Raw genomic sequence first — 19,262 nt, 5'->3', positions numbered from 1 at the left:
GTCAGAGCAAGGAGGGGGAAGGTGACATGAGAAGGAAAATTGGGTAGGGGATTGTGGGGAGGGTGACTGAGGCCACGGAGAAAGAGGAAGAGCCCTGGAAGGAGGGGGGGTCCTGCTTAATTCAAATTCTCCTCTTCACCAGTAACTTTAAAATAGTTGACCACTGAGATAGCTCAAGTATGAAATAAGCCTATGCCTGAAGTGATCTTCATCTCTCAAGCTATCATCATAAATATTTATTGAATAACTTCTATATCCTAGCCCCTGTGTGTCCTTCACTGCTTTTAAGCAACTGGGAAATCCCTTTTGGAGACCAAGTGCTTAAGAGAGATGTGATCTGAATGTTTCACTAGGTAGTTGTTTAGAGACAATGTATAAAATAGTAAGTGCCATATGGAATGATAAAAATAACTTTATTTAGAGAAAATATACCGTATTTCTTTGCTAGACAAAGGTAAACAACCAACACAGCAGAGTTCAACTGTTAAAATGAGTGACCACAGATACAGGTCACTTCCACACGTCATGTGTGTACAGCCGACCATTAGCACAAGTGACGAGGCAGACAAATGATTCCATTTCTTATTCATCCCACTGGCTATGCCAACAGTTGCTTCATATCATGCTGAAGAAAAACCCACAGGAAAACAGGCCAAGAAATGTCCACTGCATGAGCATGAGGTCTTTTTGTTGATTTAAGGGTGATCTTTTTTTTTTTTTTTTTTTTGAGACAGGGTCTCAGTCTGTTACCCAGGCTGGAGTGTAATGGCATGATCACGGCTCATGGCGTCCTCCACCTCCAGGGCTCAGGTGATCCTCCCACTTCAGCTTCCCAAGTAGCTGGGACTACAGATGCCTGCCATCATGCCCAGCTAATTTTTGTATTTTTTGTAGAGATGGGTTTTTGCCATGTTGCGCAGGCTGGTCTCAAGTTCCTGAGCTCAAGTGGTCTGCCTGCCTAGGCCTCCCAAAGTGCTGGGATTATAGGTGTGAGTCACTGTGCCAGGCCAAGGGTGATTTTTAAATAGCTTAGTGGTTCGCCAGCTTGGACTCTCTAGATTGGTACTGCAACCAACTTCATTTCTATACAGACCATGAATTAACAAATGTCTTCAAACCAGGAATCACCTTTAAAACAAACCCTTATTTGACAATAAACACACATATTTAAATACATGGCTTTAAAGACTATTTTGCACACTCTGAAATGTGATCTTTTTCCATTCTGAGATCATGTCATAAATTAACAGACTAATAGAGAATTTTATTATCACTGTTCAATTGCACTAATGCCCAGTAGTAGCCTGTGGTCTATTCTTTATCATTCAAGTTTATAAAAAGTAAAGCTGGAATTTCAGTCATGGCCAGCTGGCTAACCATTAGTCCTCTTTCCCACTCCACAAGTAAATAAGAGAGTCATTTTGGAACTGCTGGTCCAAGTCATTTGGAGTTCCTCTGTCCAGCTGCTGGATAAGGATGCCTGAACTTTAATCATCTTTAGCAGAAGAACTTTAGTTAATAGGTATCAAGTGATCATCACTTCTTTTCCTATAACAGAAAGGGAAAGAAGAAAAGAGAAAAGACAGAATAATTTAAAATCTTTGAGGAGCAGTAGGAATACTCTATATTCTAGGCCCACATAAATTATGGACATGTTGAGTGAAACATATAAGAGGATGAAAAATTAAGACAGGCAAGGTGTTCTGATTATTTACCAACGTTCAGAACAAATAAGTAAACAAATAAAGAAGGGCAATGTCCACTGTTTGAGGTTTGAGCAGATGCTTCTAGAAACACTGTGAGGAGTCACCTGTCTCTTAAGAACTTCCATGCCCCCAGGGAGGTGAACATTGCACACTGGGACTTGTTGAGGGGTGGGGGGAAAGGGGAGGGAAAGCACTAGGACAAATACCTAATGTATGCAGAGCTGAAAACCTAGATGATGGGTTGATAGGTGCAGCAAACCACCATGGCGCATGTATACCTATGTAACCTGCACATTCAGCACATGTATCCCAGAACTTAAAGTAAAATTTTAAAAAAGAAAAACATATGTCACATTCACATTTATGTTTTACTCAATAAATATATTAGTTTGTTTCTGGAAAAAAAAAAAAAAAAAAAGAACCTCTGTGTCCCTTCGCTAACAAGGCCTTATCAATTACTAGAACAGTCAATTTTCCTCCTTCACTGCAATAGAGGAAGGTAAAGGTTAACTCTGCGTCTCTTCAACCAAGCATCTCTCTCCAAAGAACCACATCACTTTAGAACTGGAAGAGGTTTCAGAGGTCATCTGATCCATCCAAGAGGTTTAGGAGAGGTCACAGGACACACTTGGTTAATGGCAGTGTCCAAAATGAAAACGCAGGTGTTCTGATGCTCAGGCTAGAGGCTCTGTCAAAAACTCAAAGGAGAATCAAATGTGTGCTGGTTGTTGGACTGCTTTGTTGAAGAGTGACCACAGCCATGCTCTGCAGGAAGCAGCATTGGGATAGCAGGTATCACCTGTCATGGTATCACCAGACAGAAACCAATCTTTGCAGAGCTGAATCTTTATGTTCATCTTTAGCCTCCATTCACAGCCTTCCTCAATTTTAGTCCATTCTCCTGTTCCTAGCTTTTATTTTATTTTTTAAGAGTCAGGGTCTCACTACATTGCCCATGCTGGTCTCAAAATCCTGGGTTCAAGCGATCCTTCTGCCCTCACCTCCCAAAGTGCTGGCATTACAGGCATGAGCCACCGTAACCAGCCCCATTCCTAGCTTTTAAACACATCAAGCTATACTTAATTTTAGATGGAGTCAAAGCCATCACTTGTTCTCAAGGCCCCATTATAATCCATTTCCTTCCATCAGGGCCTAGGCCCTTCATTCACTCTGCAGGGTCCATAAGAGCACCCTGGGATCTAGGCTTTGGTCTGATGATTCCACTGAAATTGCTATAGCTGACTTCACTCGGGATCATCGTTTGGCCAAACATAGTTACAGCTACCTGTCTTTATTTTTTGATATCCTCTTTTTCAAAACTTTCATCATCCTAGTTCTTTAGTTGATCTCCTTGGTAGATTCTCTTGTTCCCTTGAATTCTTTCACTCTTCATGAGGGGCAGACCCTCCATCTCACCATGCATCTTCTCAACAACCCTCAGCATACCTTAGGGCAAACAGTCTGCTGCTGTTGCTCCTTGCGTCTCACCACTCACACTCAATCTTACCCAAACATCTTGGAGTCCACGCCTTAAATCTTTCACTTGTTCCATAGGGCTGCATGATGAAACATTTAATAACCTCCCAGGACTTTGTGTGGCACAAACCAAGGTCCAAACACCAAAGACCTATCATTTACTTTTTAGAATTCATGACTACTTTTTCCAATGAAGTTTTTCCCCTTATAGTAAAAAAGAGATTTTGAGAGACTTTCCTTATACATGGTGCCTCTTAGGAGGCAGCTGCCTATTAAGAAAATTAATTTCCTTTATCCCAGCTTTCATAGCGACAGTTTAATGCTCTGAGAAAAAAAGGTGTGATTCTGAAAACAACTCTTCTCAGATCTCATTTTCTATTTACCAGACATTCTCTGGATCTGCTCAATCATATCATTGTAAGTCCCAAGATGCTGTATGAATTGATTAACAGAAAAATGCATCCTGTGGTTTTAAATAGCAATTATGTTCTCCTAGCTTCCTTCAGGAATTTGGGTTAGAGAGTCCTTCCAAAAAGAAAAAACGTGTAGAGTATACTTTTAGTTACAAACTGGCACCCCTGACTTCAGATGAAAGCAAACACAGGCACATTAAAAAAAATTTGTCTTCACATGACCCCATTCTAGTCCACAAATCACTATGTAATATGCTTTGTCCACTGAAGTCTAGACCATTTCCCTACATGTCCTGACGAACAGCAGGCAAAGCACAGCGGGGCAAGGAAGAGCTACTGGTGTTTTACCGCTAAGCAAGCACTTGGACGGCCTCCTCACAAAGAGGTTTCCTGCTCTGATCAAGAAAGGTTGCTTGTACCACATACTGTGAAAAGGGAAAACGACTCTGACATTCCCAGAGTTCCACCTCTAAAAATAAGAGCTTTGACCTCTTACTTGGTCCACTTAAGAGCTCAGCCTCTTGACTTTAAGGACATAATTTATGCCTTCTCTTAAGAGTTTCATAGTATTCCTAAGAGATTCCAATCACGTCATGTAGCTTTCTACATAACCCTGTTTTAGAAGAAATAATTCATTTCTAAAGCCAATTTCAGTGGGAGGAAAGAAAAGAAAGGGGAATTATTTCCCATGATAAGCTGATCTCTGAATGTAATGATAATCTTGGAGGGGCTCTTTCTTAAGGCAACAGAGCAGCCCATCTCAGGAACATGGCGAATAAACATGATACTGACCTCCTCCGACAGCAGATGCAGGACAGGAAGGCTGAGGACTCTTTCTGATACTCTTCTTTGCTACTGCATTCCTTCAGGAATTCCTGCAAATCCGTTTCAGGAAACCCATTCTGTTGGAATTTCTTTAGAAAGTATACAATGTTGTTACCTTATTTATAAAGCATGAGAAATTGCTCTTTTGTCAACAAACCAAGTCCACCTTGGCTAAAATAAAACTCTCCCACATTGCTAGCTCAGATCCAAGAACTGATGTTAACAATGATGAATCAATCTGTCAGTCCCAGAACACCAAGCCAGGGCCACTGTGGGAACAGAGAACAATCCAAAGAAAAACTTCAGAAAGAAAGCAGAGGAGAGCCAGGGAGAGGTTTGTCAAAAAAAAAATGGTAATGAAGGAAATAATCAAAAGTCAAATGTTTAGTCTGGGTACGATGGCTCATGCCTGTAATCCCAGCACTTTGGGAGGCCAAGGAGGATCACTTGAGCCCAGGAGTTTGAGACCATCCTGGGCAAAATGGTGAGACCCCATCTCTACAAAAAATACAAAAATTATCTGGCCATGGTGGTGTGCACCTGGCCAGCTACTCTGGAGGCTGAGGCAGGAGGATCGACTGAGCCCAGGACTTGGAGGCTATAATGAGGTAGGATCATACCACTGTCCTCCAGCTTGGGCAACAGAGCAAGACCCTCTCTCTTTAAAAAAAAAAAAAAGTCTAAATCTTTAATGCTAACAGCAAGACTAGATAAGACCTCCCACTACACACACACATCGGCAATGTAGACTCTGCTTGGGAAATAATCATTATTTCCTCTACTTTTATGGAAGTTGGTCACCTAGTGGAACAGAAGACAGATTTTTTCCAAGCAGACACAAAGACTCCCTCCCTTCATGCTTAATGAGACAACTCACTTTAACATTGAGGCTTGGACCCCACCATGCAGGGATACTGCCACATCAAAGACATGAACCTCTGTGGCAGGAGTGTGCACCTCTTCCTTCTACATGCAAGCCCTGATGTGAGAGCCAACTACCATCCCCACCTGAACATTTACTTATCTCCCCACACGCTCAAAAGGTAATGGAATGGCTTTCTTCTGCGTTATTCTGAGAAAGTGGTTAAGCAGAAAACAGCCCTGACAAAGGCACTGGCATGGCACCCCTGGTTTTTCAGTCACTGACCCTGAAGCAGGATTTTCAAAGCATGACCATCTGCTGTGAAGAACGTACCAGCACCCAAGCAAGTGAACTTCCTTCAAGTCACAAATCAGTTAAATGGGCCCAGTTTGAAAGGATACAGAATCCATCAGGTAGCTTAAGAAAGTAGGAAGCTAAACAGTCCAAAAGCCTTAGTTTTCATAATTTAAAGGAAGCCTGCACCATGCCAGTAGCTGTATTATCCAGTGTGATTTGTAGCAATATCTGAGAGTTGTCAGGATGCCGGTCACCTCTCATCCCTGAAACTTATGACTCAATCCTAAGTTCCAGGCAGCCACACTGGCAGGTATAATCCGTCAGGGCTAAGACCAGCAGCCCGACTACCTGATTTACCCCGTTCAACCCATCCTGACCCCATTTCCCTTTTCTTTCCCACCACCCCTCCAAACCAATCCACCCTGCTGTGGGTAACAGGGACGATGTCCTAAAACTCATCTCCAGTGTCTAAAAAGTTTGTCCACAAAACCTCAAAATCTGAACTGTAATATTTTAAGTTTTTAAAATGTGGTATTCTCCTATAATCTATACAGAATTTGCAGTGATTTTTTTTGGCTGCAAATATTGATAATTACTTACCTTAATGGTGTCATAAGAATCTGTAATAAGTGCAATAAAAAGGCTGAGAATCATATATATGAAAAGGCTGATGAAGGAATATAAATACAGACGACTGAACAGCCACACCAAGATGCTCTTCTGCTGGATTTGGGCAAAGGTTGCAAACATGTCATCACCATTGACCAGAGAAAACAAACACTCAGCAACTGTGTTCAGATTTTCAAACTGTAGGGGGAGATAAAAATTAGTTTCTGAAATAGAGTATTCTAAAAAGCAGAGGGTATCTAGTTAGCTTGTTTTGTTAACATTGTTTTTGTCATTCGTAATAGTGGTAACTTACTTATATTAAGATGCTAGAACACCATGAGAAGTAGGAAAACATTATTCAAAAACCCCCTCTGGGCCAGGTACAGTGGTTCATGCCTATAATCCCAGCACTTTGGGAGGCCAAGGTTGGAGGATCACTTGAGCCCAGGAGTTTGAGTCCAGTCTGGGAAAGATTACAAGACCCCATCTCTACAAAAAATACAAAAATTATCTGGGCATGGTGGTGCACCTGTAGTCCCAGCTATTCAGGAGGCTGGGGTGGGAGAATCTCTTGAGTCCAGAGGTTCAGGGTGCAGTGAGCCAAGGTTCTGCCACTGCACTACAGCCTGGGGAACAGAGCAAGACCATGTCTCTTTAAAACACACACACACACACACACACACACACACACACCCCTGCATACTCTCAAAGTTAATCTCTTAACAATTCTGACAGTTTTTCCCTGTGTAGTTTTTATATATCTAAAACCAGGATCTAACAAGTTTAGATCCTGGTTTTTCTCCTGATTAACATAAGCATCTTCTTATGTTTTCTTTTCTTTTTTTATTTTATTTTATTTTATTTTATTTTTTTTTATTATACTTTAAGTTCTAGGGTACATGTGCATAACGTGCAGGTTACATATGTATACATGTTAGAGAGCATTTGTAGGTTTTGTTTGTTTGTTTGTTTGTTTGTGACACAGTCTTACTCTGCCACCCAGGCTGGAAGGCAGTTGCAATCCCAGTTCACTGCAACCTCTGCCTCCAGTGTTCAAGCAATTCTCATGCCTCAGCCTCCCAAATAGATGGGATTACAGGTGCCTGCCACCAAGCCCGGCTAATTTTTGTATTTTTTGTAGAGATGGTAGTTCACCATGTTGGCCAGGCTGGTCTCGAACTCCTGGCCTCAGGTGATCCGCCCACACAGCCTCCCAAAGTGCTTGGATTATAGGCATGAGCCACTGTGCCCAGCTGGCATTTGTTATACAACAGACTATTCCTTGAAAATGCCAACAAAACAAAACTTTCTACCACCCTAACCAGAAAAAATGAGCTTTTTTTCTAAATTGCCCTATATCTGTCAGTGATTCCAATCTCCTACCAAAGAAACATTTACTCTGAAATAATTAAGTCCTTAAAACTCTGTGTTGAACTGATTACTCTTCCCCATTTTCAGTCTTCTAAGGCCTGTCTGTTCCTATCATGTTTGTCCGATTCACCCTTTCTACTCTACTGTGATGTCAACACGAATTTCTGAATTATTACAGAAACTTCCAAGGAAGTCTCTTTTACTCCAATCTCTTCACCCTCCCCAGTCAAAGCTGCAGTAAAACCTGTACTTTAAGAAGAAGGCTTTCAGGTCATTTCTCCCTTGTGAGATTATACAAAGTTTGGATGCAAAATAAAAATCTAAACCAAGAAGGTTGCGATAAGCTCCTCCTTCATGCGGTCTCATTACATCTCCTTCTTGACAGTATTAACATGCTGTGCTTATCTTCTCTTCCAACACCAGGCCCATCCCTACATTTTTCCCTCATGGAATTTATTCTCCTCACCTGCTATGTTCTTCTTTCTCTTCTCTGCGTCCAATTAAACCAACGTTCAAGGGTTATTTCAGAGTGTACTTCAAGACCGAGTGCCCTGGCAGCTCTAGTCCTTTCTCTGCACTCCATATCGGTAAGAATCACAGAATGAACTATGGTCTTCTCATTGTTTTTACACACACACTCCAACTAGATACAAACACCATGCCTTACTTTCCAGCCACATGGCTGGACCAGGCAAGGTAAAGTTGGTGGCTAAGGGGGAAGGTCTACAAATGCACCCCAAACAAGGATCCCACCCATGGCTTTGCTGCATCAGCAAAAACTCTGATGAACTAAAGTCCTTCTCCAAAAAGACCTAGAAGAAATATCCAAATGAACAGATCACTTAACAATATGTAGATTATTTAACAGTAAAACAGGCGATTGCCAGAGTAAATATTTTCCAAACCCAACACCAGCCTTAAAACATTGAAGTTAAAGCTGAAAACATTGACATTAAAGTTGGTTTCTATAGATGTCAGTTACAACTCTGACAGCACCATTAATAATTTATATTTCTCAGTTTATTTTGGAATCCAGTCAATTCCTTTCTCTAGTTTCAAGAACCTCTGAGTCCAAGCACAACTGTCCACGCTTCAGGTTTCAACTGCAAATAGCTAGTTGGTCAGTATATGTCACATTTGTTTTTTAATTTTCTGTTTAGTCACTTATCAGGCTACATACAATATCTGTCTCAACATTAACATTATTCATAACCATTTTACCTCCCCCTCCTCTTGTGAACATGAGAATTATTTTAACACACCAAAGAGTTATAACAGAGACCCAGTCAATTTTAGGTGTTTGGTAACACCCTGCCATTTTGTACAAGAGGTGGCTGTGAACCAGAGTCTGTTTCAGTGGCCAAATTCATAGTAGAAGTGAGCTTAAAAATACTCAAGGTCCTAATGTGCTTCCAGTCTAGAAGGACCACATTTGTAGGGCATTCCTTTGGATCTTGAGCAATCATAAGCCCCTGGAAAGCAGGTACTACTCTCTCTCTGCTTCTTGTTCATTCAGCAAACTTTCTGGGCACCTCCCATGGTCTATGTGCTATGCTGGACACTGGGAATGTAAAGAGGAACAAACCATAGTTCCTCCCCTCCAAGAACTTGGTCTGTAAGAACCTAGCAATGTTGGGTGCACAGTAGACATTTAATACATACTAAATGGGTATTTCCATAAAGAGTCCCCATAGGTTCTCTGGCCCCACAGTGAGAACCCAACCATTCATTTCACAAATGATAAGTTTGCAGTTGGGCCAGAAACCTTTCATTTCAATGAAACCACAACCTGCAATGGTTTGTGTCAGAGAACAACATAAATATTTGCTTTAAGAGCTGGTGCCAAGAATCTCATGCAAACTTTAGGCAAAATGTTTTAGCTGAGAGATACGTGGCTAAAACCAGAGGCCTTGGAAGGAGGAAAATGTAATGCAGAGTCTGCTGAACTTTGACCCATGGCATCAGCAAAGTCCAATAACTTTTCAAGCCTTGGTCTTCTCATTTGTAAAACGGGGACAACGCAAGGTTATGATTTATTCCTCACAGAAAAAAAAAAAAAGTCCTCTGGAAATGTAAAAGCCACATTAGAGTAATGTTTAATAATTCAAGATGAGGTTTGGAAGAACATCAACAGTCTCTCGCCCTCTGTGCCCAGGCATTTTGAAAGGGCACGGCGCCAAAGTCCATTAGTGCCGGGAACACACATCAGCAGGACACTTTTTGCATCTTGACTCCCTTTCCATTGAGCCCCTGAAATCAGATGCCTAACAGGAAGACAGGAAGCTGAAGTGTTATGGGACCCCAGCTATCAGTCAAATGGTTTTCCTGATGTCTCCTTTTCAGTTGTTTTGTTTTAAAGAAAGAATTAGCTTTCACAATCAAGGTTGCTGTGATTCTAAAAATCCTACAAAAATGCCCGCTTCGAATGCTTAGCTTTTCAAGGCTTCGGGTAACCTGAAAGTCCTCTGATTCAGATACTGGCAGAACCTGAACTTGCTGACAGCTTGGATTAATTTGGGAGAAAGGATGCAAGGGGCAATAAAATATTCTAACTTCAGATTCAAAGAGGCAGCAATATGGAGAAGAAAAGGACAAAATTCCAAAACCAGACTGATGTTCTCTTCCCCAATTGACTTGTACAATTCAGTGAATTAACTCAGCTGTGCATTTCCCCAATATATCAGCCTGGTGAGAGATGCCATAACCTGCGGGCAACCCTACAGACATCCCTTATCCCTCCCCTCCTCCAGGGGTATAAAGGGAAAGCTGATATTAAGTGAAAGACATAAGTCTAGAGCTGCAGTGTCCATAATGGTAGTCACCAGGAATGTGTGAATAGCCAGCATCCAACAGGTAGCTAGTCCAAATTGAGATGTGCTGTGTGGATAAAATATCTACCACATCAAAAAGACTAGTATGAGAGAATGTAAAATATTTCAACATTTTATACTGAATACATGCTGAAGTAATATTTTGGGTATATTAGGCTTAAAATACATAATTAAAATTAATTTCATCTGGTTTGTATTTCTTAATGTGGCTACTAGAAAATTTTACAGTATAGGCAAGGCTCTCAATTGTAGCCCAAATTGTATTTTTCTTGGACAGTGCTGGCTCAGAGCATCCCAGTTTCACCTGGATCCTTTGAAAGGACAAATTGAACATATGGAAATGCAGTCAGGCTCACAAAACAAATAACCTCATTTTCCATGAGGTGACCTTGACACCATTGAGAGAATGAGACCGATTACATGGCTGTCCTCTCATGGTTGATCTCCAAGTACAAGACTGTTTCTTGTCAGACTATATGCTCTCTTGCAATGATGTGTTTTAGATAACACCAAGAAAAGCCCTACAGGGTATGGGTCAAAGCACAGGTACTGGAGTCAGGCTGACCTGGGTTTGAATCCTATCTCTGCCACTTTCTAGCTGGGTAATCTCAGGAATATTATTTAATATATGAAGGTGCCTATTCTCTGTAAAAGGACAATCGGATTTCTTCACAGAGAAGGGGAGGGAAGGGTTAACACAGCAAGGGAGAAAAGAATCTTGGGCACCATGCCTAACAGACAGCAGTTGAGAATGGTAGCCATCTAGTAAAATTCAAGCAACCTTATCTGAGCACCTTCCAGAATAATGATGAGGTAGGGGAGACGGGGGTGGGGTGCAAAAGAGATGGGACCACTTGTCCAGTGACTTTGGGGTCAGTGAATTAAAGCTGAATCCTCAGGCACAGTATTTATTCCACACAGTGCAACACTGCCCTCTAGTGACAAAGATGTGGAAAAGCTTTCAGAGCATAAAGCAAGGAAGAAAAATACATTTTTCCAGGCTCTAAGACAGTAAGTTCTCCAAATCAGAGAGATCATATCAAAGAATATTTTTTTCTCATGAGTCACCTTTAAGCAGTGACAGAGAATTTGAAGAGCAATATTATCAAGATTTACTACCAACCCAGAGGTTGTCACTTTGTTAATTATATATTATCTCAAATAGGAAAAACAGTAATTCTCTCTAGACATATTAAATGTGACACCTAAAAAGGAGAAAGTCTGAGTGTGCCAGGTTACTCGGTATTATTCTGGTAGGACAGCACAGAGGTTTAATATTCATGTATAACAGTTTGTAAACCAGATTTGATCACGTTTTCTGGTTAATGCAACTAACAAGGTCAAAACTTAAGGCTGAACTGGTATACAAACTTGGAAGGAATACTTACCATTTTTAACCTCTTTTCTCCTTGCAGAGCACCTAAGTGAGGCTAACAGTACCTGGGTTGTTGTGGGGAGTAAATAAGAAAGAGCACTGAAATGCCCAGCAGAGTGTCTAACATACAAGCAGTAAGTGTTGGCTGCTGCTATTTTTGTTGTTTCTGTTGTTCCAACTGCCACAGGCCCAATGGAGGAAAAGCCATAAGATAAAATAACTCCTTTTACTTTTTTGGGTTAAAAACAAGGCTTACCTAGTTTCATTTCCTGATGCATCTACCAATCAAATGCATGATTTTATAACAAAAACATCTTAGCACAACTTTGATGTCCCTGAGATTATAATGCTCACTGAAGTTTGGTAATAGTTTAGAATTCAGATACTGATCTTTAATAAGGCACAAAGATGATGCTATAATCAAAACCATCTGCAGAGACAAGACGTGTCACCATTTCTATCATAAACCTACTATGGTCGTTTTAGGCAGTCTCTGCCCATCTTCATTCTTCTCAATTAACTTGGACGAAAAACATAATGCTTTAAATTGGAAATTTTTTATAATAATTTTCCTCACTTAATTTTCATTTTTTTTTTTTTTTTTTTTTTTTTGAGACGGAGTCTTGCTCTGTCGCCGGGGCTGGAGCGCAGTGGCCAGATCTCAGCTCACTGCAAGCTCCAACTCCCGGGTTTACGCCATTCTCCTGCCTCAGCCTCCCGAGTAGCTGGGACTACAGGCGCCTGCCACCTCGCCCGGCTAGTTTTTTTTGTATTTTTAGTAGAGACGGGGTTTCACCGTGTTAGCCAGGATGGTCTCGATCTCCTGACCTCGTGATCCACCCGTCTCAGCCTCCCAAAGTGCTGGGATTACAGGCTTGAGCCACCGCGCCCGGCCTTAATTTTCATTTTTAATATAGTGATCTCATGTCCAAACATTTCCCATTTGATGAGCACTGGGTAACCATGTGACCCCTTAAGCCAGTCCCAGACAACTATAATACATGCTTTCTAGTCTTGTACAGTTCTTGTTTCAACATCCTGTAGTCACTTCTATATCCTGAAAAGGAAAAAAAGAAAAAGAAAACGGATACAAAGATACATGCTTACTGATGTCAAGGGTACGTGCTAGAGAAGACCAGGAAGCAAGTAAATGCTAGAAACCCATGTTCAAGGGTCCCATGTGCCCCATGTGCAGAAGGAGGAATGTGTGCTACATACCTTGTCATGGTATGGTCCTAAGACAATCCAGCCACAGAATGTGTAACCCAGATAAATCATACCAGCACAAGCACAAAACCGAAGAACTTTTGGCAGTGAGGCCTGCATTGTTAAAATCAGCACCTGAAAAAAAGAATGAACAGAATGGGTGAAATGAAAACGCAGCTATTAGAACCCAAAGAATAAATGAGTCTCAACTGCAGTGGCACTACCCAGTGCCACATCCTTACATTATACGCCTGGAAATAACCCAGGTATCTGATGACTCCAACCCAAACCAAGAGCGTAGAGGTCCCAAGCAAAATGCTGCACAGATCATAGTTTGTGAGATTCTAAGGAATGAAAAGAGAGAGAGAGAGAGAAATGAGTAAAATATTTGACTCCACTTAGCTTATTAACCTTACATTAAACCAATTAATAAAAAAGGAACTATCTGCTTTCCTATAGGTGATAGTAAGAGGTTTTTTTAAAGAAAAAGAGAAAAACAGATATAATTCCAAATGTGTTTCTCGTTTTCTTTTAGTATTTCAATTGGTTGAACTAATTTTTTTTCCAAATAATACTCTCAAATAGAAATTACATTTAGGTTGAACTAAATTTTTTTCCAAATAATATTCTCAAATAGAAATTGCATTTATCACTGACCTAGGCATTCGAGGATATAAATTAATGGTGTTTGTTAAGTACCAAACAATACAATTCAGCCGCTTTTGAAAGAAAACTCCCACATGATTTGCTAACACAGCTCCAGCTCTCAGGAAATTCTAGGGCTAGTTGAAAAGACAAACACACAAATATGATTCTCGTACAATATACTAAATGCAGTGAAAGACACAATGCCTAGCTCATCACAGAGGGATACCACAGACACGACCCCAGAGCAAAGACGGGCCTGCAGGACAGGCTGGGAGGAAGCGCCACAGATAAGTGGACGAAGGCTGAACAAAGGTACAAAGCTGACAAGACATCCTAGAGGGGCAGGGTCAGAGCAGGGGCAGGAGCAAGAGGCAGAGCTGGATGATGATGACCCCAGAGGCCATGCTGCCAAGGGAAGCTGCTTCATCCCAAAGTAGGCCCCAAGAGGTAGAAAGGATGGTAACAGCCAGACAGACACTTTCAGAAAAGTCCCTCTGACAGCTGTGTGAATGGATCTCAGAGGTATGAAGCAGAAGATGGGAAAGCTGGTGAGGAGACTGCTGTCACAGTTGGCCAGAGAAGAAAAAGCCTGAAGAAAGCCAGAGGGAGCCAGGATGGGGGAGGAGTAGGCGTGTCAGGGTTAGGAGGTATGGCTGGCAGGACCTCTGACCAACAGCAGAGAGTGGATGGGAGAACAGTGTGGTGAAGGAGGAGTTGAGGCTTATGTAGGAGATCAAATCAACTAAGTTATACAAAGGGTCAGGCTTTAGCAGGCAGTCTGACATTCCTGCCCTCACCCCATCCGTCAGAGCACCCAATCACAGATCCTCCCCACAAACTCTTGACATGCAGGTTCAGGGAAGGGACTGGTTTATGGATAAGCTGCTCCTTTTACAACTTAAAAAGAAAAATGAGGCCCAAATAATCAATCTTCTCAAGCTTTGTCACTATTCTGGAGCTGTTGCCAAGTTTCGTTCCATGGAACATCGGCTTCCTTACTTTCCCTTCACGAGGAACCAAGCCAGGGGAGGCCTCACTTGTGCCGGTGTGAGAAAAGGGAAGACACGAGAATCAAAGTTGTCTCCAAAGGATCATATGTCTTAAGATGCCTGTAGCCGTCCAGGAGAAGATGAAGAACAGAGACTTTAAATGGGCTTCCCTCACCTTTGCTTTGATTTCCATTTTTAATATGGAGCCAATGATTGTCATTAGGTCGCTGATAATCACCAGGACATACCAGCCGTTGATGAACTTCCACTGGTCAGTGTCACACACAGGCCGCTTGTACTTCTCCAGGAAGAAATTTAGAAATCTCTAAGGCAAACATTTAAAGAAGTGTTTCTTACAAACCACACTGCCCTCTGGAAGGAGAAGGCCTGTAAAAGCACATGCTCAAATATGAGCCCCCTCACCTTGGCAGGGATAGGACCTTAACTTTGCATTCAGAATATCAAGGAGATCGGGGAAAAGGACATTGACAAAGGTCAGGATTAGGCAAAATCAAATGCAGACTACGTCCCTGCTCCACAAATGGTACTCTTTGGACTTCCGATTTCCCCAACCCCAGTGTGCATTTGTACACATGCCACAGCCAGAATAAGATATGTGGGGAGCAGAAGTATATATTCATAAGAGCCCTCAGGGTAAAAAGGCAAAATGAAACTCAAGGGAGAATTTTAAAACTATTTGAAAAACAGAATAAAGTATTTTATGCTTCCTTATAATCCATTTACCATGCCTCCCTGTCAAAATGAACTCTGATTTGAAGACAAAAGATGAAACCCACACATGCTATTACTCTGTTCTTCAGATCACTCCTGAATTGAAGAGGGCCTCGTTATTCTGGAAACATTCAAAAGCCTGAGAGTTCACCACTGTGCGTCTGTACATATCAGCTCAGTTTTAGGCAGGATAATTATATGATCCCACCTGACCTACTCAGAGCCTTTACTCACTTCCTACACCTCAGGCTGATGAATGCCTCACAGGGGGCACTACTCAGAGGAATCTAATTTAGTCAAAGGTCTCCAGAAAAGGCAGGTGGCACAACATCGGTGGTCCACTGCTTGAGCAAACTGAGGGTGCAGGCCAAGAGGGCAAGAAGAGAATGTGAACACACTCTTACCTTCCGTAACCTTAGAGCAAGAACAATGGATCTTGTACACAGAATAAGAGATGCCAAGCAAATCACAATGACAAATGCATCAAACACCAGGACATACTGAGCGTTTTTCTGAGCTGAGGAATAAAAACAGAATTCAAATGTTAAACACACCTTACCAGAGAATAATTTCCAAACAAAATGGCAGTGTGAAAAGAAGTTCAAACAATAAATGTTTTGTCTATTGTTAAAACAAAATGGTAAATATCAGAAACAAATCACACTGCATTCATTCAGAAGTACATATATAAGGCAAAACATTCCCTGATATAAAGCTATACATTTAAAAACATGTGAGCTGGGCCAGGCGCAGTGGCTCACGCCTGTAATCCCAGCACTTTGGGAGGCCAAGGTGGGTTGATCATGAGGTCAGGAGATCAAGACTATCCTGGCTAACACAGTGAAACTCCGTCTCTACTAAAAATACAAAAAAAATTAGCCAGGCATGGTGGTGGGTGCATGTAGTCCCAGCTACTCAGGAGGCTAAGGCAGGAGAATGGCATGAACATGGGAGTCAGAGTTTGCAGTGAGCTGAGATCGTACCACTGCACTCCAGCCTGGGTGACAGAGCAAGACTCTGTCTCAAAAAAAAAAAAAAAAAAAAAAAAAAAAGTGAGCTGTTAATAAATGCACTCAAATTTATATATAAATATTTACTGTAGAATAAAATTCAATGGAAAGTGATCCATTTGGGATCCATTCAAAAAAAGGCAAAACTGCTGACATACTCTGAGTTCTTTCACATAAAAGCAGAGACATCAAGTTCATCATTAATAAGAGATCAAACAAATTAAAACACCACCACTGAGAATCCCCACTTCTGCTTCTCAACCTCACTGTGCACTTTCCCAGGACATAGTGCCAATCTTATAAGCCTTCTCCATACGGAGAGAAAATTGCTTCTTGGAACAGAAGCAAGGAGGGGAGTGGTAATCAGATTTTTGGTTTGGAGCACACAGCAGCAAGAAGAATGTACGGGAAGGAGATGAATCTAACCTTAGTTTCTCTCAGACTTCACAGTAGTGTCTCCGATCCCAGCCCGGCTCTCTCCTGCCTGCCCCCCGCCTTCTCCACCCTGCAGTCACACTGGTCTTCCTTCTTTCCTGCTCTCACCTCAGGGACTTTGCACATGCTGATCCATCTGCCTGGAACAGCACTTCTCCCACACACACAGCTCAGCTTATTTATTTTCAGCCTCAAGTTCCAAATGAAAAATCTCCCATCTCAGAAAATAATTCCTTAAATTCTCATCTCTATTAGCCCCCTCCTATATACTTTCATGGTTTTTGGTTACTACACACACCCAGAGCTCCTTTACTTTCCTCTGCACAACAAACACTGACCTTTCATTACATCTGCAAAGGCAGCACAGCACAGAGCACAGAGACAGTGTAGAATGGGAAAGAACATTATGAAAATTGGGAAAGAAAATGTGAAAATTATGCAAGTTCATATACAAAGAGCCCATGAAACAGCCAAGGAAAATAACAATAGCAAACACTTACAGCAGTTACTTATTTTATGATTCAGTGTCCATCTTCCTCATCAAGTGACAGGCTCTGTAAAGCAGGGCCCATAGGTAGTTGCTATGGTTTGAATTATCTGTCTCCTCCAAAACTCATGTTGAAATTTAATCCCCAATGTGACAGGATTGAGAGGGCGGGCCTTTAAGAGGTGATTGGGTCATGAGGTCTCTGCCCTCATAAATGGATTAATCCACCCCTAGATTAATGGGTTATCAAGGGAATGGCTCTGGTGGCTTTATAAAAAGAGGAAGAGAGACTTGAGCTAGTATGCTCCCCCTCCTCACCATGTGATGCCCTGTACTGCCTTGGGACTCCACTGAGACTCCCAACCAGCAAGAAGGTCCTCACCAGAAGTGGTCCTCCGACTTTGGACTTCTCAGGTTCCAGAACTGAAAGAATGCATTTCTTTTCTTTATAAATTAGCCAGTTTCAGGCATTCTGTTATAAGTAACAGAAAACAGACTAAGACAGTAGTGTTGAATACAGCACCTGTGGCTAGTATAATGCTTCAGTATGCTTACAAATAAATGAAGAGAATTGAGCAGAACATAAGACCACTGAATAATCTAAGTTAGAACTTATGATGGTCTGAGCTAAGTTGAGGCAGAGCGAAAGAGGGCACAGAATCGTAAGAGATGGAGAGAGTCATGGCCTGGTCTCTAACTGAACTTGGGGAATAAGGAAGAAAGACAACCAAGAATGATTCCTGGTTCCCTTTCTTGGGTAAACCGAGTTTACTCTGGATATTCATGACAAGAGAGGACTATTCAGTGGCAGTTAAAGCCATGGGAGTGATGGCCCCTCAGAGAGACCACTGGGAAGGACAGTGGTCAGGGATGGGGAGCGACGTTTGAGAATTAGAAAAGGAGATGAGCTCAGGAATGGGATGAAGCAGAAAGGCCAGAGGAGAAGCAAATAAAACCAGGGACAGGTGACCTTCAGAGGAGAGACTGCGGTCAGAGTCCTCCACAGAAACCTCTGCAGAGACAGCGTTGAAGAGAAATGCCAGACTGTCTATGGACTTAATAATGCAAAGATGTGAGTGATACTGGCATGAGTGTCTGAGGGCAAAGCAGCTCCTACAGTGGGTGGCGAGCAGCCAGCTGGTAAATGCAACTCTCTGAGCAAATGATTTCATCTTACTAAGCTTCAGATGTGCCACCTTCAAAATGGGGAGGGCAAGTGTACCCATTCCTGAGGCTGTCATGAGAACCAGGTAGAACTGTCTATGTGAAGTGCTTGTTAGAATAGTGCCTAGTGCCTAGCACTTACATTTACCTTTAGCCATTTACACTCAAGAAAGTTATCTTGAGGTATCATCTAATGGGTAGGTAAGAAAACAACTTAGCTCTAGCATAATGCAAGATTTTTTTTTTCCCTTGGATCCATGGAATGGAGCAGAGGAAACATAGGAAGCTCTTGGGAAGATAAAACCGAAAATCTTATGAAATGCCAAGGACAGCATCTAGTACTTTCCTTTCTGACATATAACTAGAACACAAATCTCCAAGACAGCTTGTATTGGACTTTGTTTACAGATGGGAAAACAAGCAGGCTTAGAAACAGAAACCAGTCCTCCTAACAGAATCCAGTATAGGATTCTGTTTTTCTTTGAATTACTGAGAAGACTAGTTTGGTATGCTAAAAATATGTATTTTATTAACATCTTGGCCGGGCGTGGTGGCTCATGCCTGTAATCCCAGTGCTTTGGGAGGCCGAGGTGGGTGGGTCACGAGGTCAGGAGTTCAAGACCAGCCTGGCCAATATGATGAAACTCCATCTCTACTAAAAATACAAAAAATAGTCGGGTGTGGTGGTGTGTGCTTGTAGTCCCAGCTACTTGGGAGGCTGAGGCAGAAGAATCGCTTGAACCCAGGAGGTGGAGGCTGCAGTGAGACGAGATTGTGCCACTGCACTTCAGTCTGGGTGACAGAGCAAGACGCCGTCTCAAAAAAA

General features: G+C 41.9%; 1 protein-coding gene across 7 annotated transcripts in view; it reads right to left on the bottom strand.

Moving 5' to 3' along the window:
- Window positions 1-394: 394 nt before the first annotated feature.
- Window positions 395-19,262, bottom strand: part of MCOLN2 (mucolipin 2) — a 73,134-nt gene continuing 54,266 nt past the window's right edge. For 5 of the 7 annotated variants that reach the window (XM_023208490.2, XM_023208485.2, XM_023208497.2 and 2 more), the window contains 7 exons: window positions 15,745-15,857; window positions 14,784-14,933; window positions 13,214-13,315; window positions 12,984-13,106; window positions 6,180-6,386; window positions 4,388-4,509; window positions 395-1,548 (listed from right to left, as the gene is read on the bottom strand). In XM_023208490.2, the coding sequence (XP_023064258.1) occupies window positions 1,512-1,548; window positions 4,388-4,509; window positions 6,180-6,386; window positions 12,984-13,106; window positions 13,214-13,315; window positions 14,784-14,933; window positions 15,745-15,857 (854 nt within the window). In that variant the 3' untranslated portion in view covers window positions 395-1,511. The remainder of the gene's footprint in view (window positions 1,549-4,387; window positions 4,510-6,179; window positions 6,387-12,983; window positions 13,107-13,213; window positions 13,316-14,783; window positions 14,934-15,744; window positions 15,858-19,262) is intronic. The other 2 variants (XM_023208507.2, XM_023208514.2) reach the window with 2 other exon arrangements.

The sequence above is a fragment of the Piliocolobus tephrosceles genome, chromosome 1 (genome assembly GCF_002776525.5).
Source record: "Piliocolobus tephrosceles isolate RC106 chromosome 1, ASM277652v3, whole genome shotgun sequence".
Taxonomy (NCBI): domain Eukaryota; kingdom Metazoa; phylum Chordata; class Mammalia; order Primates; family Cercopithecidae; genus Piliocolobus; species Piliocolobus tephrosceles.
The sequence above is the reverse complement of the archived record's forward strand: the minus strand, read 5'-3'. Positions and strand labels throughout refer to the sequence as shown.